At 41.3% G+C, this 23,504-nt stretch overlaps 1 protein-coding gene across 1 annotated transcript in view; it reads right to left on the bottom strand.

The window, feature by feature from the left end:
• Window positions 1-14,884: 14,884 nt before the first annotated feature.
• Window positions 14,885-23,504, bottom strand: part of AMPD1 (adenosine monophosphate deaminase 1) — a 22,276-nt gene continuing 13,656 nt past the window's right edge. Inside the window, 10 exon segments of the mRNA XM_032415729.1 lie at window positions 14,885-15,043; window positions 15,397-15,507; window positions 15,931-16,104; window positions 16,787-16,907; window positions 17,784-17,947; window positions 18,131-18,257; window positions 19,898-20,061; window positions 21,001-21,132; window positions 21,446-21,640; window positions 22,666-22,795. Of these exon segments, the coding sequence (XP_032271620.1) occupies window positions 14,885-15,043; window positions 15,397-15,507; window positions 15,931-16,104; window positions 16,787-16,907; window positions 17,784-17,947; window positions 18,131-18,257; window positions 19,898-20,061; window positions 21,001-21,132; window positions 21,446-21,640; window positions 22,666-22,795 (1,477 nt within the window).

Raw genomic sequence — 23,504 nt, 5'->3', positions numbered from 1 at the left:
TTTGCTTATTGCTCACTGACCAGGATTTAAGTTACAAGTACTAGATGAATGGAGGCTGGGAAATATAACCATTCATCTTTTTATCCTGCAATGTGCCCAGCTAAAAAATTGAGTTCTGTTTCTTTGGAGCATGGATATTAGAGTAGGCAGAAAAATCTCTGCTTCAGGCAGGTTATTTTTGTCCTCATCTGCAGACAGAAAACAGAGGTGCAGAGTCACATGGTTGAGTGTCAGAGACTGCCACCAGTCTATGTACCTTTCACTCCATATTATGTCCCATTAGAAAATCAATACTTGAAAATAAAATACAAACACACTCACAGGAAATTTATATATAATTGTAGGCAGTTTATTATTAAATGAGATTTGATAGATGAGAAAGCATCTACCAAAAGAACAGAACTAAGAGGCATGCCTGACAAATAGAAAAACAGTAACAAGTGTTTCTCTTGCGTTTTTAAGTAATCTCTTTGCCCACTGTGGGACTTGAACTCACAATCCTGAGACCAAGATACCCATGCTCTACTGACTAGGCACCCCAATAAATATTTCTGAAGCACTTATTTTGTGCCAAGAGTTTTCAAAGATCTGTAATTTTTTTTAGTGTAACATATATAAAGCACATAAAGCCCACTAATACTAGGTGTACAGCTCAAAGAACTTCTACAGATGAACCCACTTGTGTAACCACCACCCAGCATATCTCAGGTTCCCTCATGTCCCTTTCCAGTCAGTAACCATCCCCCAGAGGGAATCACCAATCTGACTCTTCTATCCATGGATTAGTTTTGCCTTTTATTTTATTTTATTTATTTGAGTGAGCGAACGAGAGAGGGAGAGCATGGGCTGGGGGCGGGGCAGGGAGAGGGAGAAGCAGACTCTACATTGAGCAGGGAGCCTGATGCGGGGCTCAAACCTAGGACCCTGGGACCATGACCCGAGCTGAAGGCAGACGCTTAATGACTGAGCCACCCAGGCGCCCCCATACATTTTTTAAAATGACTTTTATAGATCATCATGCTCTGTTGGAATTAAGCATTATAAATTCCAAAAACATTACTAATCCAAAACAGGTCAGTTTGAAGACATTCTAGATCAGTCCTTTTCTAACACAGATGGTAATTTCAGTCATAAATGTAGATAAAAGATGGGAGAAAATGCCAGGAGTGTGTGGAATTATGGAAGCCAAAGGAAGAGAATCCTTCAAACAGAAAAGAATGGTCAACAGATACACGATCAAAAGGTCAAATAAGGTAGGGATGCCTGGTGGCTCACCCGGTTGAGCATCTGACTCTCGGTTTCAGCTCAGGTCATGATCTCGGAGTCCTAGGATTAAGCCCCTGTATCAGGCTCCGTGCTCGGCAGGGAGTCTGCTTAAGGATTTTCTCTCTCTCTCCTTTTCCCTCTGCACTACCCGCACCCCCTCACACTTGTGCACCTCTCTCCTTCTCTCTGAGATAAATAAATAAAACAAGTTTTTAAAAAAAGTTTAAAAAGAAAAGGTGAAATCAGGGAAAGACTTGAGTGTCTATTAGTCATTAGGACCTGGGCAAGAGCAGGTTCAGTGGCATGGAGGAAGCTAAAGGGAGGTCACAGTGAACTGAGAACTGAATTGGCAAAAAAGAATGGAAACAGCAACCGGAGACAATCCTGTCAAGGAGTTTACCCAGGTAGGCAAGTGGACAACAGAGTAGTAGCTAACCAGGAACACAGGGTTCAGGAAAGCTTTTTTTTTTTTTTTTTTTTTTTGATAGAAAAGAATTAAGCTTGTTTAAACACTGGTGGAAAGAAGTCAGTAGAGAAGAAACAAAGGTCTAAGAGCAAACCCCAAAAGGGAGAGAGGGTGCAGCACCCAACTGGAGCTGCGAGGGTTAGCATTTGACAGGAAGAGGGACAGCTCTCCCACTGGAAAGAAGGGAATGAGGAAAGAAAGGGAAGGATGCAGGTATATTTGTAGAAGGTGGAAGGGCCGTGCACTGATGAACTTTCCCCTCTGATGACTGCTATTTTCCCTTTGAAATAACAGGTGAGATTATCTGCTGAGAGTAAAGGGAGAGAGGGAAAAACCCAGGGTAGAGAAGGTTTAAGATAGGCGTGGTGTAGAAAAAAGAAGCAAGAATCTACAGGTTCCCTAAGCAGAGAGTTTTCAAAAAGCAGGGTTAGGAACTAAACTTTTGAGAACATGAAACATGATTAGAAACTGTAAATGAGCAGAAATGACAAACCCAGGGCAAAAGACTAGTGAGAGCTGACAGGATCAGGATAATGTGGACCACAGGTTATCATGGGACGAAAATGTCCTAAAAAGAAAAGGAAGAGGCACATCAGTGTCTTATAAGTAAGGAGACTAAAGACTGAGACAGGTCCTTATTTTTTATGAGAGGGCATTAATGAATGGTGTCAAAAGGACAATAAGGGCAGATAATAGCTAGCTAAAGCTAAGGAAGGCAATCAGTGAGCAAATAGAGCAACGATGAATACAACGTCTACTGTAAAGTCAGTGAGAAGAATAAAAACAAAAGGCGCAAGCAATTAAAACAAAACAAAACAAAACACAATGTTTTAAAGCTGGGGAAAAACCTATACATTTTTAAAAATTGCAGCCAAAAAAAATGAAGGATAAATACTTGGACGAGGGTTTGGGGAAAGCTAAGTCTCATGAAGAAAGAGGCTTAGAAGTGGAAGAAAGACGAGAAGGTGTCTATAGTATAATGAAGACTCAGACCAAGTCAGGTAAACTTTCTCATACCACGTCAATGAAGCCTGCTCATGGTGTACCAGGCCTTAATCTATGAAAAGAAAATGCCTGGCTATTTTAGAGAAAAGGCCTGGCTGCTTGAGGTTAAAATCTTTAAGAGCTACTCAACAAGGTGGATAGTTTATAGATTTATGGTTGGATATCTGATTGAAGTTTGATAGCATGATTCACACAGGGTCTGGCCTACGTCATTCTTCATCTCCTTCCTAAAGCTGGGCACAAGAGTGAACAAAATAAGCTGGGGCCAAAAACAGGAAAACTAGTGATTCTCTCCACTCAGGGGAATGCCTTGCTTCTTGGTGTGCATAATGGAAGATCAGTGGAGCCAAGCAACCTGGTAATATGATGAGGACAAAACCGAAGTCTCAGGCACTGGGTGAAGGAGAGGCCTGTTTGTGGGGAGAAAGTGGGCTTTAGGGAATCAATAAACACAAGGAAAGTAGGAACACGTAATATCCACAGGGAGAGCGGGAGATCATAATTTTTCTGGGGAGGAATGGAAAACCAAAGAGGATCATCTAAGGGCATTAACAGCAGAAGTGTATGTTGGTCTGGTTTTATAGAATATGCACACACCATCCCTAAGATTCTTGAGCCTGCTTAGTGAGAGAGGACTGCCTATTGAGTCAAGTCCTTCCTCTTGCACTCAGGCCAGTGTTTCATGAACTGTCCTAACCAAACCCCTGGAAAGAAATACATTTGTTGTCACATACACACACACACACACACACACACACACACACACACACACCCCTGAAACAGAAGGTGCACAAAATAATTACCCTTACTACATATGATAAAGTAAAACATAAAGTTAATATCAAATATTATGTTCCCAAGATGCAAATACATTTAAAATTCCAAAATAAATAATATTAAAATTAGAAAAGATTCAGTGTAATGCAACGGGTGACCTTCCCTGTTCATAAATTAATTCCAGTCTGGAAAACACAAAGACAATGTTATATACTTATCAGGTTTACTATAGAGTCTTTTATTCTTTTGCTTTAAATTGGGTCAGGGTTGAAAATCCTAGTTGAAACAATAAGTTGGTGTGAATGGCAAAAATAGTACTACATTCTACTTTGCAATGGAAATTCTTTGATCTTAATACAAAATGATGATAAGCAATGTCATATAATCATTCTTCACAGTAAATGGAGAACTAAGCCACAAAAATTCACTTTCTTGACAAATTAAAAGCACAGTGCAACTTATAGTATCAGTGATCCCATCACTTTGGACTGTGATATCTGTACCAGACTATAGCCACCTCATCACCATTGATGAAACATCCCATAATGGTACAAAATGGAGGTATGCCATCACTAAGAAGTGAAATTTTAATTTTCAGCTGATTTATCATCAAAAAATCATAAACATAACATCCATGCATTCTATTTTTTTTTAAAGATTTTATTTATTTGAGATAGAGAGAGAGAGCATAAGCATGAGTGGGGGAGAGGGGCAGAAGGAGAGGGAGAAGTAGGCTCTCTGCTGAGCAGGGAATTCAATCCCAGGACCCTGAGTTCATGACCTGAGCCGAAGGCAGACCCTTGAGTGACTGAGCCACCCGGGTGCCCCTCATCCATGCATTCTAGATGAATACTTTTTTCCAAGAGGTATGTAGCCATTTTTCTCTTATGGCACTGATAGGCAACTAAATAAAACAATAAAGAATCTTTCCCAGGAATGGTCCTTGAATAAAAAGGAAGCTGAGATAATTTTACATTTTTTTCTTTGAAAATATTTGAAAAGGCTTACTGAAAAGTCCAGTATGCTATGTTTCCAAGAATCTTTTTAATTTTAAAGATTTTTAGCTTTCATCGGCAACATTAGTACAAATACAAAAACATTAATACGAAAACCTGTCATTTTAGTCAGGTTTTGCACATTGGATAAACCCATATTTTAAATAATCTTCATTGAAAGTCTTAGACTTTTTCTCAATTCACTATTTTCTCAACATTTTTTACTTCCAAATGCAGCTGTTGAACATGTTTCTGGATTCTTTACTTCATGCTTTCTTCTTCTAATAATTAGATAATAAATTCTACGGGCAAATTGATCTAATTTGCTTTTAAATTACAATTAACAGGGGCGCCTGGGTGGCTCAGTCGGTTAAGCATCTGCCTTGGGCTCAGGTCATGACCCCGGGGTCCTGGAATCAAGCCCTGGAGCAGGGAGCCTGCTTCTCCCTCTCCCTCTGCTCCTCCCCCCATTCTCGCTCCCTCGTGCTCTCTCTCTCTCAAATAGATAAATTCTTCAAAGAATGCATTTAAGGTTCAAAAATAAGACTTGGTTAGACAGCATGTCACCATTTTCACCAGCAGCCAAGATGATTTTGCTACATTTTGCTTGACCTTGAATTATGCTAATCTAATTGAACTGTGCAATGATAACCACTGCATTATGATTAGGTGGCAAATGGACCACCACTTTAACTCACATAATGTTCCTCTTTTGTTCCGTGTTACCCTTTACAGTGGAAGTAGGGACCAGGGAAAAGGGAGTTTGCAGTAAACACTGTTGCAGAGCAGGCTGGTACTTCCTCCCAGCAGGTCCTATTACCACAGGCTTTAATAGACTCTTATATAGTCAGAGTATCAAAGAATACAGATAATTATTTAAATATAAAATTATGCTTCATATTGCTAAGTAACCAATTCAAACATATCCTAGATAGCTGGAGATTCTTGTTTTTTTCACTCCAGTGGAAAAAAGAAAGAGAAAAAAAAGTACATCTCTTTTAAGTTGCTGCAAGAATAACACACACAAACCAGTCTGTCCTAAATTTTAAAATCCACACAGAAAAAAATCCACACATATGCCATTTCTATGAATTTAAACTTTGAAGGAAAACTAATAATTTTCCTCCATGTCCTCTGTTGTAAACATTTATCATGCTATAAAAACCCTGAAAGTCAGAAATCTTACTTAAAAAAAATAGAGCATAAATAATAACCTTTAACTAATATAAATGGCTTAATATTGCCCAAACTGAATGCTAAAAAGTCTGTTTTCAGGCTGCTACCCAGGAATCTAAAACCTATAAGGAAAAAAATATTGAATTTCCTTCTCAAAAATAGAGGGTGCAGAAAAACATCTGGAATAGCTAGATGTGAAAAAGTCCTTTAAATTTCCTTCTCTTGTATTACCATCATTTACTTAATCCTTCAATCTTACAACCTCCTATAATGCCCATGAAGTGAAGAAAAACTTCATGTTTTCCTTTCCTTAGGATAAAAATTACTCATTTAAGTTAGAGAGGAAAAAGACAAAAAAGATTCCATCCTGTCTAACCCTCTGGGAACCAGTGCAGGACACTCCTTTAAGTTTTGGTCTTTTATTTCACCCAGTTTTCAATATCCCCACTTTCACTGAGGCAAACAGATCACTGTTTTACTGGTTTAGTAAGGAGCACTGAATACTGAAAAATATTTCAAACATATTTTTGATCCTGACATTGTACAAGTTAGTCTATTTCTCTGTGTCTCAGGTTCCAAAACAATAAAGGGAATATTTTCCACCTACTCTATATGAGAAATAGAGGATGAATTTAAAATTTTCATATGTTTCCAGCAGGAGGTGCAACTTTGAAGAACTCTTATTTTTACTTTTATTTAAATTCAATTAGCCAACATACAGTACATCATTAGTCTCAGATGTAGTGAAGAATTTTTTTTTTTAAACTAAACATAAATCTTTTTTTTTTTTAAAGATTTTATTTATTTGACAGAGAGACACAGCGAGAGAGGGAACACAAGCAGGGGGATTGGGAGAGGGAGAAGCTGGCTTCCCACGGAGCAGGGCGCCCAATGCGGGGCTCGATCCCAGGACCCTGGATCATGACCCGAGCCGAAGGCAGACGCTTAACGACTGAGCCACCCAGGCACCCCTGGTTATTTTTAAATGGTTGAAAAAATAATCAAAAAACTATAATATTCTGTGACATGTGAAAATTATATGACATTCAAATTTCAGTGTCCATAAATAAACTCTAATTGGAACACAGCCCATGCTCTTTCACTGAAGTATCGTCCATGGCTCTTTTCAGCAGGCTTGAGTACTGACAGAGATGTATGGCCCACAAAGTCTAAAATATTTACTGTCTAGCCCTTTACAGAGAAAGTTTGCCACTCCCTGCCTTAAGAGACCATACATTTATTTGAATGATATTACAAATTAGGAAAATATTCTTGAAAGTCCATTTTTGAAAATGCTTTCAAAGCCATGACACATTCTTTTGAGTCTCCTCAGTGGTGGCAAACCTTCATTCTTTAATTATGAGTATGAATTCTGGAGATGGTTAAGCCACCTGGAGCCAAAGTTGAGTAAGACTGGTTATCAAGATGAATCAACCAACAAATATGTATTAATAATTTATATTTATGGGCGCCTGGTTGGCTCAGTCGTTAAGCGTCTGCCTTCGGCTCAGGTCATGATCTCGGGGTCCTGGGCTCGAGTCCCACATCGGGCTCCCTGCTCCGCGGGAGGCCTGCTTCTCCCTCTCCCACTCCCCCTGCTTGTGTTCCCTCTCTCACTGTGTCTCTCTCTGTCAAATACATAAATAAAATCTTTATTATTATTATTTTTTAAAGATTTTATTTATCCACTTGACAGAGAGAGAGAGGGAACACAAGCAGGGGGAGCAGCAGAGGGAGAGGGAGAAGGAGAAGCAGGCTTCCCGCAGAGCAAGGAGCCCGATGTGGGGCTCGATCCCAGGACCCCGGGATCATGACCTGAGCCGAAGGCAGACGCTTAACCGACTGAGCCACCCAGGCGCCCCATAAATAAAATCTTTAAAAAAAATAATAATAATAATTTATATTTACCAGAAGCAAAGATCTCTTCTGGAAAAGAGCACTATCTCAGACTTCCAATCACATGAGAGTATAGTCATATGTTTTCATAGCTTTGAATCAAGATAAATATGCTATCTATGCATGGAAATAGAAAGTGGGGGGGGCACCTGGTGGCTCAGTCAGTTAAGCGTCGGACTTGATCTCAGCGTTGTTGAGTCCAAAAAAAAAAAAAGGAAAAAAAGAAAGTACAGAGGAGGAAAAATAATTCCGTAATAAAACTAGAAGATCTTCTTTCTTGTGTGGCTGTGAATATGCTGTAAAGTCTTTTTTTTTTTTTTTTTTTTACAAAGAGGAACTCCAATAATACTTCAGGCAATATGTTTTTGGAATAAATGAGTGACTCCCAAATAAAATTTTATTTTATTTTTAATTTAGTTTTATATTTTATTTTGAAGTAATCTCTACACCCAACATGGGGCCTGAACTCATAACCCCGAGATTAAGAAGAGTTGCATGTTCCACGAACTGAACCAGTGAGGCGCCCCCCCCAATAAAATTTTAAAAGAACAGGATTCACTGGATTGTAAAAGTTGCTTAACCTTCAATTAAAACCCATCTTATTGATTTATAATTACAAGTTATAAGACAAAATTAGCATCAATCAATCAGTAATCCCTTCCACTCATACAAAGCAAACCATTTATCCCTGGCCCTCTTCTCTTCTAGTTCCATATGCTCTCCCTGAGCAATTTCATCTGCTCTTATGGCTTCAATTACCACTTATTCGCTAACTCTGAAATCTCAGTCACCAATCTCAGCCTCCCTCCTGGGCTCTGGATCCTCCCCTGACATCTCTACCTGAAGTGTCCAGACACTTCAAACTCAAGATGTTCAAAACTGAAACAATGCTCTTCCTCCCACATTAAAAAAGTAAAACAAGTTCCTCTATCCACAGTTTCCTGAGCTAAGAAATGAAGTCACTTACTTTTCTGTTCACCTTCAAAGCCAATCACTTTTTAAGCCCTATAAATTCTACATCTTCATCAACCTGTCCTCTCCTCTTCACCTCTATTCCGATTTTCCCACTCCAGGCCCTTATCCTCTCTTATCTGGACTATTTCAATACCATTAGCTTTCTAACTTATCTCTCTCCCTTTTGCCTCTCTCCATCCAATCCAGCCTCCTTCCCGTACCACCGCTTTATCTGTCTTCATTACCTAAAATCCTTCACTGGCTCTCCATTATCTTTAGAATCAAGTCCAAAGTTCCTAGCATGATACACAAGCTCTTCAATGTGTGGCCCCAGCCGACTTCTTTTTCTCTTTCTGAGTCATAACTTTGTACTTAGCTATATCCATATGTTGTTTTATAACACATCCTGTATTTCAAAGTATTAAAACTACCTTTAACACCACATTCTATAGTGAACAATTTTGCCAAATGAGAGGCACTGAAACCCCATGCTTACCTCATTTCTAGCAATTTCAGTGATCCTAACCTGTTTGGCAATCAAGCTCAGCAATTTTCTTTTTCCAGTTTATTTCCAAGCACCATCCCCTTTAGCCCAACCTCTCATCTCCATATGCTCTGACCTTTATTTTTTCTAAATAGACTTTAAGATTTTTAAAAATTTATTTATTATTTATTTATTTATTTATTTATCTGAGAGAGAGAGCGCCCTCACGAGCAGCGGGGAGGACGAGCAGAGGGAGAAGGAGAAGCACACTCCCCACTGAGCAGGGAGCCCAACACGGGACTGGATCCCAGAACTCTGGGATCATGACCTGAGCCAAAGGCAGATGCTTCACCAACTGAGCCACCTAGGTGCCCACACTCTGGTCTTTCGTCAATAAACTACAACATATTCCTCACAAATACCATATACTTTCACATAATATTCCTGTTTTCATCCACATCTTCTATTCCCTTCCCCAACTCAGTTAACTCCTATTCATCCTTCAAAGTCAAATTCAAATATGGTATCTTCTCTCTAATCTTCCTCCTTATCATATGTAGAATTATTTTCCCTCATCATTGTACCCACTAAATTCTATCTCTATCTCTGTTATAACTCTTATCACACTGAAATTGTAGGGATTTATTTACATATCTGGTTGTAAGTTTCTTGAAGGCAGGGAAGCATTTGCTTTTCTTGAATCTAACATTTAACTTATGGTCTGAGAACAGACATTTTAAACTTCTTATTGAAAAATAATCACCTCTTCTATTATTAAGATAATGCCATAATTGTAGTAACTGAGTGACTGTGAGTTTAGAAACAAAAAGAATCCCGTCATTCACCAGGGGGAGAAAATGCTCTTATATACAAAGTATAATTAAATTGTAGCTTGGACAAACCTCCATCCACATCTTGCAATACCAGTTTCTTTCTCTCCATGTCTCTTTCTTTCCTTTTTTTTGAAGAAGTTCTTTACAGAACTCTCTTTTAAACATACATTGGATTTTATTGGTATTCCACTCACAGAATTTGAAACTCACTACAATGCACAAGTTAGGATTAGGACTTTCAGAGTCTGTCTGGTCTGAATGTTAGCTTTGCTGCCTAGGCTGTTTGATAGGGGGTTACTCAACCTCTATGTCTCTCAATGAGGACACTGAAACAACGACACCCCCTCATGGTGCTGTTGTAAGGATTAAATAAGCTAATGCATGTAAAGAATTTAGAACACTGTCTGGCTCAAAATAGGTCTCAATAAATGCTGACACTGATGTTATCATCAGTTTTAAAAACAGCTTTCTTGCTACTTATTTTAGCCCACTTGGTAGAGTGTTAACCTCCCAGAAGGAAGGAATTGTGTTCTGCTCATACATGAATACAATGAAAGTGCTAAAACTGTGCCTTGTAATATAATAGGTGCTCAATAAATACTGTGACTATAAGGCTTCAGACCTCCAAGATGAACAAATTATAAATTACAGGAAAATTTATATATGGAGTACATATTTAAAATGATGTTTTAAGTAGTTTCAAAACACCCATCTTCCACTGAACTGCTGAAACGCTAAAGCTTTTAAAGCAACACAAAAAGTATATTCACTAGGATCTTTCCTTCTACTCCATTTGATTTGCTCTTAGTATCCAGTGGCCTAAAATTCTTGTCTATAATACAAGACAGATCATTTAACATACAATTTCCATGTTTAGAAAACTCTTGTCACATCAAAAAAACTAACATTCTTCCTTTATATCTGCATTTTAAAAAATCTATTGCCACAGTCAACATAAAAAAAAAAAAAAAAAAACCCTAATGAAAGGCCAAGAGACACAATTACTACATTTCCTGGTTTCTGCCTGGGAAATTACTTCAGAACACGCCTACAAGTATCCCCAGTAAAAGTCTGCTGGTTACAAACTGCTATTCCCTTTTTTATTTCCATTCTCCCCCTAAGACCTCTCATACATTCACATACCCATAGAAAAGAATGCAGATGTCTATAATAAAGGCTGTACAAAAAAATACAGCTACATATTAATTTTGTTTTGAAGGACTAAAATCTTACAAAAGCCTATGAAAGTCTTGATCTGAAGCAATACTCCCAGGTAACTTAAACTATAACTATTTACTTAAAGCAAAAAAGTAGATTATTTGATTGGTCCTGAACTTCATGATAAGTAATTCAGTAACAATGCGTAGATAATATGTGCTATTCTAGAAAAATTCATTGATCAGTTAAAAATGGACCACATTTCAAACAATGGTGATTTTGTGGGGGAAAAAAAAAGAGAGCTTAAACTATTTACTCAGTAAACAGAGATTTAAGACTTTATCTAAAACACTGGAGGTGAATCAGTAGCTTCAGGGTAAAGGTTTACAGAGTACCTACTATGTGCCTGGCATTTAGCAATTGCTTTACAGAATAAGCTTGCAGCTGGTGCACAAATTACCATACCTAACATTTACAGACTACTCTCACTCATCTCCTTTGACCCTCAGAATACCCCTAGGCGCGAACATCCCAGATTTACAGCTAAGGAAAACAGAGGCCCCGAAAAGTCGATTTGACCGAGGTATCACATCTGTTCTGTGGGTCCTGGCCGAAACTCCAGCCCTTGACTCATCATCTAATCATCATCTGCTATACTAGTTACTCAAAAGTTCTTAGATGTTCCATTGTCCGATTTTAACATCAAAATCCTACTGGACGACTTTCAATGTTGTGCTTGTCAGATTCTGTTAAGAATCAAAACACACAAAAGGCAAGAATGTTTAAAAGTCCATCGTCTGAAAAAAAAAAAAAAAAGTCCATCGTCTGACCTGTCGGCGTTCAAGCTCCCCGGCCAACCCCGGCAGGCGACAGCCCCGCGTTTCCATCGGGACGGGGCGCTCCCTCTCCCTGCCCTAGGACTGCCGAGCGCCGAACGCCCCCGGTCCCCGAGGTGAGCGGCGGGGACATGGCCCGCCGGGCTCCGCCACAGCCGCCGCGGCCCACGAGCGGGGCTCCCAAGGCTCGTCGTCGCGGGGCGCGGGGTCCGACACTCGCGCGTCCCTCGGGGCCGGGGCCGACACCTCCGCCGGCCCGCTCTCGCACTGCCAGTCCGGCTCCCGACGCCCAGCGTCTGACATCCACCGCCGCGAGCGACCGAGGCCCCCGCCTCAGAGCCCGCCCCAGGTCGCCCCGCGCCTACCTGCCCTCGATCTCCACGCCGCCCCCGCGGCCAGGCTGCGAAGCTCTCCTCCTCTCGGCGGAGGCACCAGGACTCCGCGCTCCCGCTCGGGGTTGGCTCCGTCCCGTCCCCGCAGGCCCCGCGAAGGCCCCGCCCCGCCAGGCCGCGGCCCCACCCCGCCCGGGAATGCCCGGTTCTTATTGGCTCCTCTTCCCACTCCTCACGCTATGGCCCGCCCCCGGCCCCGCCCGAAAACCGTCGAAAGGAGAACCGCCCCCGTTCGAGTCCGCCTCTGGGCCAGAACCTTGTCCCGGACCCTGACCCGCGGACGCCGGCCAAGGCCTCTAGCCAAAGCTCCATTGCAGTCGCCGTGCCTGCGGTCCTACTGGCCCTACGGCGATGGACCTGAACTTTACATGAAGGTTGACTCTTCACAGCCACCTAGTTTAGTCGAGGAATCCAAATGGCACCTCACTCAAGGAAACCATAAAATTCTCTCTTGCCACTGCAATTGCAGTCCAGTGCCAACTTGAAACGTAGACAGATGCAAATAACGCTCCGAACACCTGAGGTTTGAAGTCCCAGAGCAGGGTGTCTTTGATACTCCCAGTGCTGAGGTCGGCCCCCACGCCCTGTTGTGACACACCTGCCTGAGCACTACGCCTGCAACACGCTCGTACTCGGGTATGGGCATGGCGCTGTGCCTACTGCGAGCGGCAGCCCAGTTTCACTAAGGCTGCCAGTCGGGATGAGTTGAGCCTGTTTCCCAGGCACTGGCTAACCGCCCCACCCCACCTCGTCCCGCCCCATTCCACCCCACCCCACCCAACCCCACCCCACCAGAGCCTCTTGGGTCTGATGACCAAAATCCTCCCACATCTGTTCACAGAGAGGTACCAAAATAGAAGACTGCCAGAGAGAGAGGTGTTTGGTTACACATCACAGATGACTGTCACAAGCGAATTTAGCCAAAGCAGTAAAAGCTGCATATCCCACACCGTTGTGAAACCATGAGCTGTGGACAATCAAACAGGAATTACCTTCTATGGTGGGGGGGAAAAAAAGTAACGACAAGACATTTTAAAAATCGTGTCTTGATGAGGAAATAAATGTCAATATTGTTTGCCTAAATTTTGAACAGTGATCTTCACGGACTACCCCCTTCATAATCCCCAAATCTTTCCGTATTTAGAAAATTTCCCAAATAGTTGTCTAAGATGAAATTTTAAGCTAGAATAGTATGATTTTAAAACTTATTTCAAAATGCAAGTTGATGTCAAAGTCCAAACTTTGCATTCAGGAAGATTATTTGGCAAAATGAGGCCGATTGAATTCCAAGTACCAAATATGAAACCAAATCTGGCATGGGTTCTATGGCTGTAATAAAGGAATTAACATGTATGTATTCTACTGCCCTCTCATGGGTAAGATGGAGATATAACTAATGGTAGTTAATGCCTTTTAAGTCTGAGAATAGAAAGTTTAATTTAGCAATCTGTATTATTTTGATGACATGGAGGACAAGGTAAAATAAAATCAGGTTCTCCAGGGGACTTACAAATAGTCAGCAAACAGAAGTTCAACTTCAGAAACCAGGGAGAGGATTCTTACAGGAGGGCTAGTATAAACATGCTGTCAGGATCACACCCATCCTTACAGCTACCTGTACAGAATGTGGAAACATGCAGGAATTTGCCTTTAATTTTTTTTTTCCATTTGAAAAGTCATTACTTGCTGAGATGTTTCACAAAATGTTCTTTTTCACATTTGTATGCACCCATCTTATCATTTCACACTGTGAACAACTTGAGAGTAGGAATGAAATCTTATTCTTTATACCTTTGCTGTCTAAATAGCACCCTATACTTGAGCTGTTTGATCAATAATTGTTTAATAAATTAAATAACTATCAGCCCAGCCACTAGATGGCAACACAGTTGTATGTGTAGAAGTAAGGTCTAGCTAATTGGAATTCTACCTGGCAGGCCTTGAGTAACAGGCAGGTTTCTAAAAAGGTACATGTGTATCTTATTTTGGTAAGTGAAGTTATTTAAAATGTACAAGGACAGCTGACTATAACTTTATTGCCAAGTATGTCCTTACAACTAAGAGTCCTTTTGCAAGATAAATTCTCCCTAAGTGTAATAGCTCATAAGTATGGATTTTCTATATTGGGCAACACGTGTTTTTGTCTAAGAACGCCAGTCTTCTGTTGTATCCTGTCAAAAGGATGTTTCAATGGTCCAAGTGCCTCAAGCAAATTTCATTCTATAAACCCAAAGCCTACATTCTCCCAATCGCAAGTCATTTGCTCAAATTTTTGCCCCGCCTCAAGTTATTATTAGTTATTAATAGTTTTTAAGGTGGGGCAAAAATATGAGCAAATGTGAGCAAATGTTTTGCCTGAAAGTCACAGAGACTCTGGAGTCAGACAAGCCTTTATCCCCATTGCTACCACTCAACAGATGTGTCCTTGTGCAGGTTATTAACTTCACTAACTTCAGTTTACTCATCTTCCCCCAAATGAAGGTAATATTATCTACTTCATAAAGTGAAAATGATTAAGTGAAATAATGTCAGTGGAATAATATCTAGTATAATCATTGGCTTATAGTAGAGATTCAATAACTGGTAACTATTATTATTCATATTCTCCAATGAAAATCTCACCCATATTATTATTTGGTTTATTATTTAGTCTCCTGATTTAAGGCCTTCAGCAATTAAATTAAGTTCATAACACCAGGTTTCATAGCGATAGGCCATGCGGATTTGGGCAACATTTGTCTTCCTGATATCATTTCCAATAGGGCCATCTTCAAGGTAATTGTTGCCCAGGAAGCTTGCTTTCTCCTGTAAGAGAAAAGGAAGCAGAATGATTGTTGTCTTTTTATCCTGATATAGACTATAATTACATCTTCCACAAAGATTCCTTCCTTATCTTACTGACAAAAGGAAAAAATAAACCATTAAAAGCACTCATCCAGTGCCTCAATGTTCATGGTCTGCTGAGAAGTCAAGTGTCCATTATTTGCCTTGCCAAAGGCATAGCCAGAGAGATAGAAGACTTCTTTCTAGTCCCTGTCCATAGTAACGGCATATGATTTGTGGGATAATTTTTCTACATGTGTTTCCCCAACTATCTTTTCAGTACTCAGTTACCAGGTCCTATATGCAGAAGGGCAACCAGTCAAGGACAGGTCTACCTCATGAGAAATTCCACATTGCAGAACACTGTTTCTTGCCACTTCACACATATCACAGGTACTCAGCTTGAACACTTGTGCAGCAATGGCATATTCTTCCATTAGGGGCTCCTTGGATTATTTATTTAAATGAGGCAAAAAAGAAAGAAGAAAAAAAAGAGTGTATTAAAAAAAAATAATAACATGCACCCAGCAGAAAAAGTACAGTGAAATCCCTTGATTTGACTTTTAAATTCTGGTTGGGCAACAGGGTCATGTGGGTGGCTCAGTCGGTTAAGTGTCTGCCTTTGGCTCAGCTCAGGATCCCGGAGTCCCAGGATGGAGCCCCATGGGGGGCTCCCTGCTCAGTGGGAAGTCTGCTTCTCCCTCTTCCTCAGCTACTCCCTCTCACTCTGTTCTTCTCCCTGCTCATGTTCTCTCTCTCTCTCTCTCACTGGCTCAGTCTCTCTCAAATAAATAAATAAATAAAATTCTGGATGGGCAACAACAGTCCCGCCAAATATGCTTGTATCACTCAAGATTCCATATACGTACCTTGGTGAAGTGGAATTGCATTGGGTCATCTGTCGACAGTGAGATCATTAGTCCCTTTTGGAGGAAATCTAAAAAAGGATTTTTGGCATATTCTAGAAATAAGCTGTTGTTACTTAATGGTGACATAGCGATGGGAATCTGGGCTAAGAAAAACAAGTACTGTAACACAGGACTCTGAAAAGAAAAAGTGAAAAACAATATTTAAGGGTGTTGAAAAAGCGCTACAAACTAGAAGTGTTAAAACCCCATGATCTACCTCAAGTTTTAGCTTTCAACAAGATGATCATGTGTTCTTTAAATCCCTTAGTAAAGAACAATAGTAGTGTTTAAATGTAAATACTATTTAGAATAAATTTATTTGGGATCATCAATTTTCAGAAGCATTGAGTCAAACCAAATGTTTGAGTTTTAATTGCCTAAGTTAGATGGTCTGTCTCAGAGAAGAGACTTCACCTTGAAACAGTTGGGTTTTTGTTTTTTTTTTTCTCTCTACGAGAAAGTTCTCTGACTCTCACAAGAGGCGTTTGAAAACATGCTATAACAAGAAATCTGGTGAAAACCAGTTTAAGGTAAGCCAAGCGCCTCTGAATTATCCCTTGTCAGAATTCTAAAATGGAAGCCCGAAGACCTGCATTCATTCATCCCTGCCACTAACTGGCTAGGTAATCTTGAGCACCTCCTTTCACTTCTCTGGCCTCTGTAAAATGAACTGCACTTCATAACCTCAAAAATCTTTTTTGCTCTGCTTTCATTTGATGCCAGTGTTGATAATGACTTGTGACAAAATGATACGGAAAAAAAAATTACTCCTCTAGCTCCAATATAAAAAATACTCGAAAGAGAACCTCCAACTTACCTTTTTTAAATTCAGGCCATGAGAGATATTATCTGCAGTCATGAATGCGGTCATGAGGTGGGTGAGAGCCCCAGCTTCCCCACAGTGAGGTCGGAACAGGAACGTATTCATGCCTCGTTCCCTAGGGAAAGGGAATTGCCATATAATCACAGGTGGCTGACTAGGACCTGGCAGCAATTCTGGGCATGGAGTGATTTACAAGCAAATCAGGTAGAAAAAAAAATAACACTCTGTAAGGGAGTGGAGGCATCTAAAGGATTCAGTAAGACTGGCAATTCCAAATCATAATCTTAATTCTTCCTGAACCCAGACTTCTGAAAAAAGAGGCAATAAAGGATAAGAGGGTATGGAGGAAAAGTCAAGATCTGATTACCTTCAGTTTCAACAGGAAATTTACCAATATCACCATGTTCTCATTTCTCCTGCTCAGGCTTTTGAGGGGGAAATGTTTCCAGAAAATGCTGTCATAATATTCCTCTATTCCTTACCCAAGTATATCAAGAAGGGTAACATGTGGAATTTTATAATACATTGCACAGTGATTAGTATCAATTCCTAAACTGTGGAATTTCAGGAACTGTGAAAGTTACTGAAGGCTCCAAAATGTCCGTTCCTGCTACTAAATAAAGAAAGAAACCAAACAAAAAGACAAGGGCAAGAAGGGTCTGATTGGAGCCAGTCAGAAGCATCCCAGCAGTGCAGTGGGATGACCACCCAGGGCGCCAATGTCTGAGCAGAGGTGTGTCAAATAGAATCTTCTCCTTCTCCTGTGGCACCTGGGTGGCTCAGTTAAGCGTCTGCCTTTGGCTCAGGTCATGATCCCAGGGTCCTGGGATGGAGCCCCACAATCGGGCTCCCTGCTCATCGGGGAGTTTTCTTCTCCCTCTGCCCCTCACTCTGCTGTCGTACTCTCTCTCTCAGATAAATAAGTAAAATCTTAAAAAAAAAAAAAAAAAAAGGAATCCTCTCCTTCTAGCTCCAGTACTCGTCTACTTACTTTCTCAGGCTGTTGAGCACCGCAATGTTTGCATACATGTAGTAGGCATAGTAGGTGTAAGATGGATTCTTTTCCATTGTCCACTCCTCGGGCTTGGGGCTCTTGGACGAGAACATGTGTCCACTGTGTTTGGACTCATCGTCCACACTGTCGAAGCCAGTAATCTGTCCGGAACAGGGAGCCATGCAATGGGGTCAGTCCAACTGCAAGATTCCGGTCCTCAGACAAACTTTCAGCTCCCAAAGGCAAGGATTAAACGTCAGAGATAAGCAGCAAAAATGAATCACAGCTATGTGGGAGTCCTGGTTCATGCATAGCGACAGGAAGGCCTAATGGGTCATGCTTACATGCTTGAGGAAGACACTGAGGTCTGGGTGAGCCTGCGGGTTGATGGTGGCCTCAAACACGGGCATGAAAACATTCTCCAGCATCTTTCCGAAGTGTGGAAGGAAATTCTTAGATCGAAACACATCACTAGAGGCAAGAATGAAGAGAATTCAGGAGGAAAATATTTTTAGGATTGATAGCCCCTGTATGAGGGAAACAGAGGGCCAAATGCCTTGTTCAGGAAAAGACTGTGTCCATTCTAGGTACATTCTTTTTGGTTACCATAAAGAGGGATTCAGTTTAGAATGGGCCTAGAATACAAATTTCTTGCTGAACCAGTTGTCCTCATCTCTTCTACAAACCCTCTGTGGCAAAAATATTAACCTTCACAGCTAAGTGCAAATAGAAGATGAAGAGTATAGAAACTGTGTCACAAAAGATTCAGTGATTTATTTGTGGTGTATAAGATGGTGAGCATGAAATAGTTATTAAGAACACTTCTGGGGATGCCTAGGTGGCTCAGTCGGTTAAGCGTCTGTCTTCAGCTTAGGTCATGATCCCAGGGTCCTGGGATCGAGCCCTGCATCGGGCTCCCTGCTCATCAGGGAACCTGCTTCTCCCTCTGCCTGCCACTCTTTCTCTCTCCCTCTGACAAATAAATAAATAAAATCTTAAAAAAAAAAAAAAAAAAAGAACACTTCTGATATGCTGTAGCCAGAGACAATCTAACAAACTCTAATATAGCACTCGGTATATGCCATTCACTCTTTTAAGTGGCCAGAAATATTAGTGAATTTAATCCTCATAACAACTCAATATATTAGGTACCTTTATGACCCTATTTTAAAAAAAAATCATTTTAAGCAAGCTCTATGCCCAAAGTGGGACTTGAACTCACCATCCAGAGATCAAGAGGTGCATGCTTTACTGATTGAGCCAGTCAGGTGCTCCCATTTTAAAGATGAGGAAACAAAAGCACAGAGAGCTCATGAAACTTGCCCGAGGCCACACAGCTAATAAGTAATAGAACCGGGATTCAAGTATTGCCGGTCTAGGTCCAGAGTCCATGCTCCTACCACAGCTACTGCCTCTCTGTATAAGGATATAATACAGGAAGTTCTACCCCAGTCAAAAAAGCTACTTTTTTTGGCTAAAGAGACAGGAAGAAAACTCCTGCATTGCCAGAGCACACAGAACACAGGGGCAGGTGGCCAGAAAATATATAAACACTGAAGTTCGATAAAAGATCAATGATACTGAGCATCCCTGAGGGCAATGAGTAATTAGCAGGTAGTAATACCTTTGATAAATACTCATTGATTATGGAGAACTTGAGCACCTGTGGATGAGACAATTGGCAGATGGTGTTAGAGGTTCTGATACAAGAAAGCTATATCCCAGTACAGATAAGAATGGGAAAGAATGAACTGGACACAGAGAGGAAGACCAAGAGAAAGAGAAAAATGGAATAAAGTGTACATAGTTCTTATCCTAGCTAAGTTTTAAATATTCTCAGTGAGTTATTTTGTGATCTGCATAAAGTCCTGTGTTTTAAAAAAACAAAACCAAAAAACCTGGTTAGAGAACTGAACTGAAATGATCTTCTTAACTCCTGTCTCTGGTCAAGAGTGCTGAACCTGGAGTGGACAAAACCAGGCCCCCAGGACCCAGTTCTGAGTGCCACTATAACAAAGCTTATTGTGACTGCATATTCCTCGTTCGTGTGGACGAGGTCTGACAGGTGGGATGAAGCCAGGCTTTAGGGTCTCCGATGGGGAGGTACGTACTAGATCCTGGGGACCTGGATCATCCAGGTCATGTTGGGGCAGTAGATGCGGTTACGGACAAACCAGCTGGACAGTTTGCTCCACTCATCAGGACTGCGGCCGTAGATTGACAGGCGGGGCTCGGCGTGCTGGTACTTGGCCTCCACCAGGTCTGCGCCTACCTCCTGCAAAGCCAAGAGAGGAATCCAAAGCCAGGAATTCCCACAAGTCCCTCAGGGGTCTAAACCTGTGGGGTCTAGGGAGTGGAGGTAGGTACTAAGAACAGAGCACGTGTGAAAGGAAGCCAGAGGGAAACTATTCCAGGTTAAGATCTGAGGAAATTGAGGGGCACCTGGGTGGCTCAGTCTGTTAAGCGTCTGCCTTCGGCTCAGGTCATGAGTTCAGGGTCCTGGGATCGAGTCCTGCCCGCGTTGGGCTCCCTGCTCAGTGGGGAGCCTGTTTCTCCCTCTCCCTCTGCCCCTGTTCCTGCTCTCTCTCTCTCTCCCTCTCTCTCTCTCATGTGGGTGCTCTCTCTCTCTCTCTAATAGATAAATAAAATCTTAAAAAAAGATCTAAGGAAATTGAGAGATGAGGGGAATCTAATCAGTAAGAGATGGATAAGACATAAAGGTGTCTATAGAGAGTGAAAAAGTCAGACAAGGGATGATGAGTTATCCTATCCAGGTACCTGAAAAAGACATTCAGTTTTTCTTACACCTCCTACTTGCGAAAACACACATCTCCCAAGTCCACCATGTCATTCCTGTGTCCTAGTGCTCAGGCCATGAAGATGAGAGTGGATTCCAATCCTACCTCTTTCCAGGCTTACAACTCCCAGAGCCCAAAAAGAGTCCTTAGTCAGTCCCAAATCCACACCCTCAGCTTCTAGGAATAGAAGTGTTTTAAAATCATTTGAGTGGACATTTCCAAAGAAATTCTTATATTCATTTCTGTGGTGCTTGGCCCCAGGGATAGCACAGTTCCTGCTTCCTTCTTCTCCCTCCTTTCCCTCCCTCCCTCCTTGCTTCCTCCTCTCTTCTCTCCTTCCTACCCTTCCTCCCTCTCATCCTCTCCCTCCTCAAGAACCAGTCCAGGTACCATAGACCTGGTTGGTTCCTCCTCACCTTGATAATAGTGGCAAAATATTCTCCATCAATATAATTGTCTGTTTTTAGGTAGAGGTCTCGTAGTTCACTTGCTCCTACAGGATTGTATTTGTCATTGAACTTATCAAAACGCTGGAAGGTCTGGCGTCCCTGAATCAGGAAACAGGAGCGCAAGTGTATCATTATACATAGGACATATGTATAATGGGACATATGGGACATAGAGAGCTAGGGAATGGCCACCAGGCACAGGAGCCTGGGAACAGGGGGAGGGGTTGGTCTCCAAGAATGGAATCTGGGACAGTTGACAACGAGTGAACCTCAAAATTATCTGTGGGTGCTTTCAGCCAGCATGGTCAGCCGACATGGTTAAGAGGGCTCTGAGAAGGGGGGAGTTTGTAAGAGAAAGGCCTGTGAGGTTCTCAGTATGAGCATGAAACTGACATAATCTTTTTCAACCTACAGCATGAACATCCAGAGAATCAACAGTCAGGTCGTAGGGATGCATTTTTAATTTGGCAAAAAGTTCCTTTAGGGTCAGATTTTTCTCCTTAGTGCTATGGACCACTCTGTTAGCATCAATCTGGTAAGATTTCTTAATAAAGCGCAGCAGATGTTTCTGGTTCATGCAAGCAGCTGCATGGATGTGGGTGTCCACCTGTGTGTACATTCAGAGAAAGAAAACCAACAATCAGCCTTAGTCATGCTGCTCTGTTAGAGAGTGCCTGCACACCCCACTGAGGCAGGAGAAAGGAATAAATAGAGGGGTATGACTTGACAGCTGGTAAACGTGGCCCAGCCGAAAAGAACCCATAGCACCTCCTTGTACCCTTGCAAGAATGTGACAGGTTAGGTGGATGTAATAATAAAGCCCATTTCTCTTGGCTATCTGTACATCCAATTTACTCCCTACATTTGATCAACACAAAATTCTTGGGGACCATTCTCCACCCCCGAAATGAAGTAGCTACCACAGCTTTCACCCCGAAGGGAGAAAGGATGGAAATCATGAAGCCATGGCCCAGTGATGGCATTTATGAGTTGGGTATTTTTACGATTACTATTTTATAAGCTAGAAATTTGATAGATTAATTTAGCCATGGTTACACAGGTGGCTGAGCCAGGATTTGGTCCCAAATATCTGCTCGTATATTATCTATCCCCACTTCTTGCCATCACTTAAATGGTCAGAACACGTCTTGGAAGTGTTTCTAAGTTGATTAGTTTTCCATAGTCCTTAGTGCATTTGATACTCATAGTCCTCTTGTGAGCTAGACTGAGCAGATGTATTTCCCAATTTTACAAATGAGGAAACTGAAACTCAGAAATATTTAATCACTTCCCCCAATATCTTAGAGTCAGGAAGTAGAAGAAAAAGGACTAGAATAAAGATCTTCCAAATCCTCGAATAGCAGTTTTTGAGATTTCATTTGTTTTTGTTGTTTTTTTTGTTCACGATCATCATAACTTTTTGTGGCAAGAATGTGGTAAACCTTTCTGTGTGGAAAACAATAGAAATGGCATTTTAACCTTTTAGAATAATTCATCTATGTTCACTAAATCCACCGAACCTGCAGGAATCTTACGGTAATCAGAGAAACAGTATCTTTCTTGTACCACTCAAGAACTAATTGGGTTAATGTTTTTGCCCAGCAGTGACCTCTGAGCAGTGACAATGTTTACCTTCCTGCAGTTATAAAAATCTCGGTGGGGGTTGTTCTTCAGCTCCTTTAACTCATCCATCTCGTTGAGCATCTCATGCACCTGGAACTTGGAGGAGAGGAACTTCAGGCGCCGGTGGGTATAGGTCTTACTGTGAAAAATTAAATCACATAATTCTGAAACATTCAGACAATTAAGGAAAATAGACATGATTTCAAAACCATCAGGACCCTTATTACCTATAGGAAGCAATTACTGGAACGAACATTTCAGTTTGCAGTTAATCTCACTTGAAAAGTATTGGGCTCCTGGAGCTCAATCTTTTCATCAAAGTTGGACAGAATAATGAAGGAGGATTTGGGAAGGCATTTAAAAGCCAGGGGAGAGGGGCGCCTAGCTGGCTCAGTTGGAAGAGCATGTGACTCTTAATCTCGGGGCTGTGAGTTCGAGCCCCACATTGGGTGTAGGGATTAGTTAAATAATAATAATAATAATAATAATAATAATAAAAAGCCAGGTAAGACAATGTTGCTCAAGACTAAGGGCCCTGGCTTTGGAGATGGCAGATTCGGGCTTGAATCCTGGCTCAGCCAGCTGTGTAACTTTGGGCACATTACTTAACTCATCAAAGTCTCAGCTTATAAAACTGCAATTTTAAAAATACCCACCTCAGAGAATGATGATGAGGAGGGAGGAAATAATGTACATGAAGGGTTTCACATAGTATTTGAACATAGTAAGTACTTAGTAAATACTCATTCTTACTCTGAGTAGTAATAGTCCTAGTAGTGGTGGTGTTAGTAGTGGTGGTGATGGTGGTAGTAGTGGGGGTGGGGGTAGTAGTGGGGGTGACGGTAGTA

This window comes from Phoca vitulina, unplaced genomic scaffold, assembly GCF_004348235.1.
Source record: "Phoca vitulina isolate PV1807 unplaced genomic scaffold, GSC_HSeal_1.0 scaffold2, whole genome shotgun sequence".
NCBI lineage: Eukaryota > Metazoa > Chordata > Mammalia > Carnivora > Phocidae > Phoca > Phoca vitulina.
The sequence above is the reverse complement of the archived record's forward strand: the minus strand, read 5'-3'. Positions and strand labels throughout refer to the sequence as shown.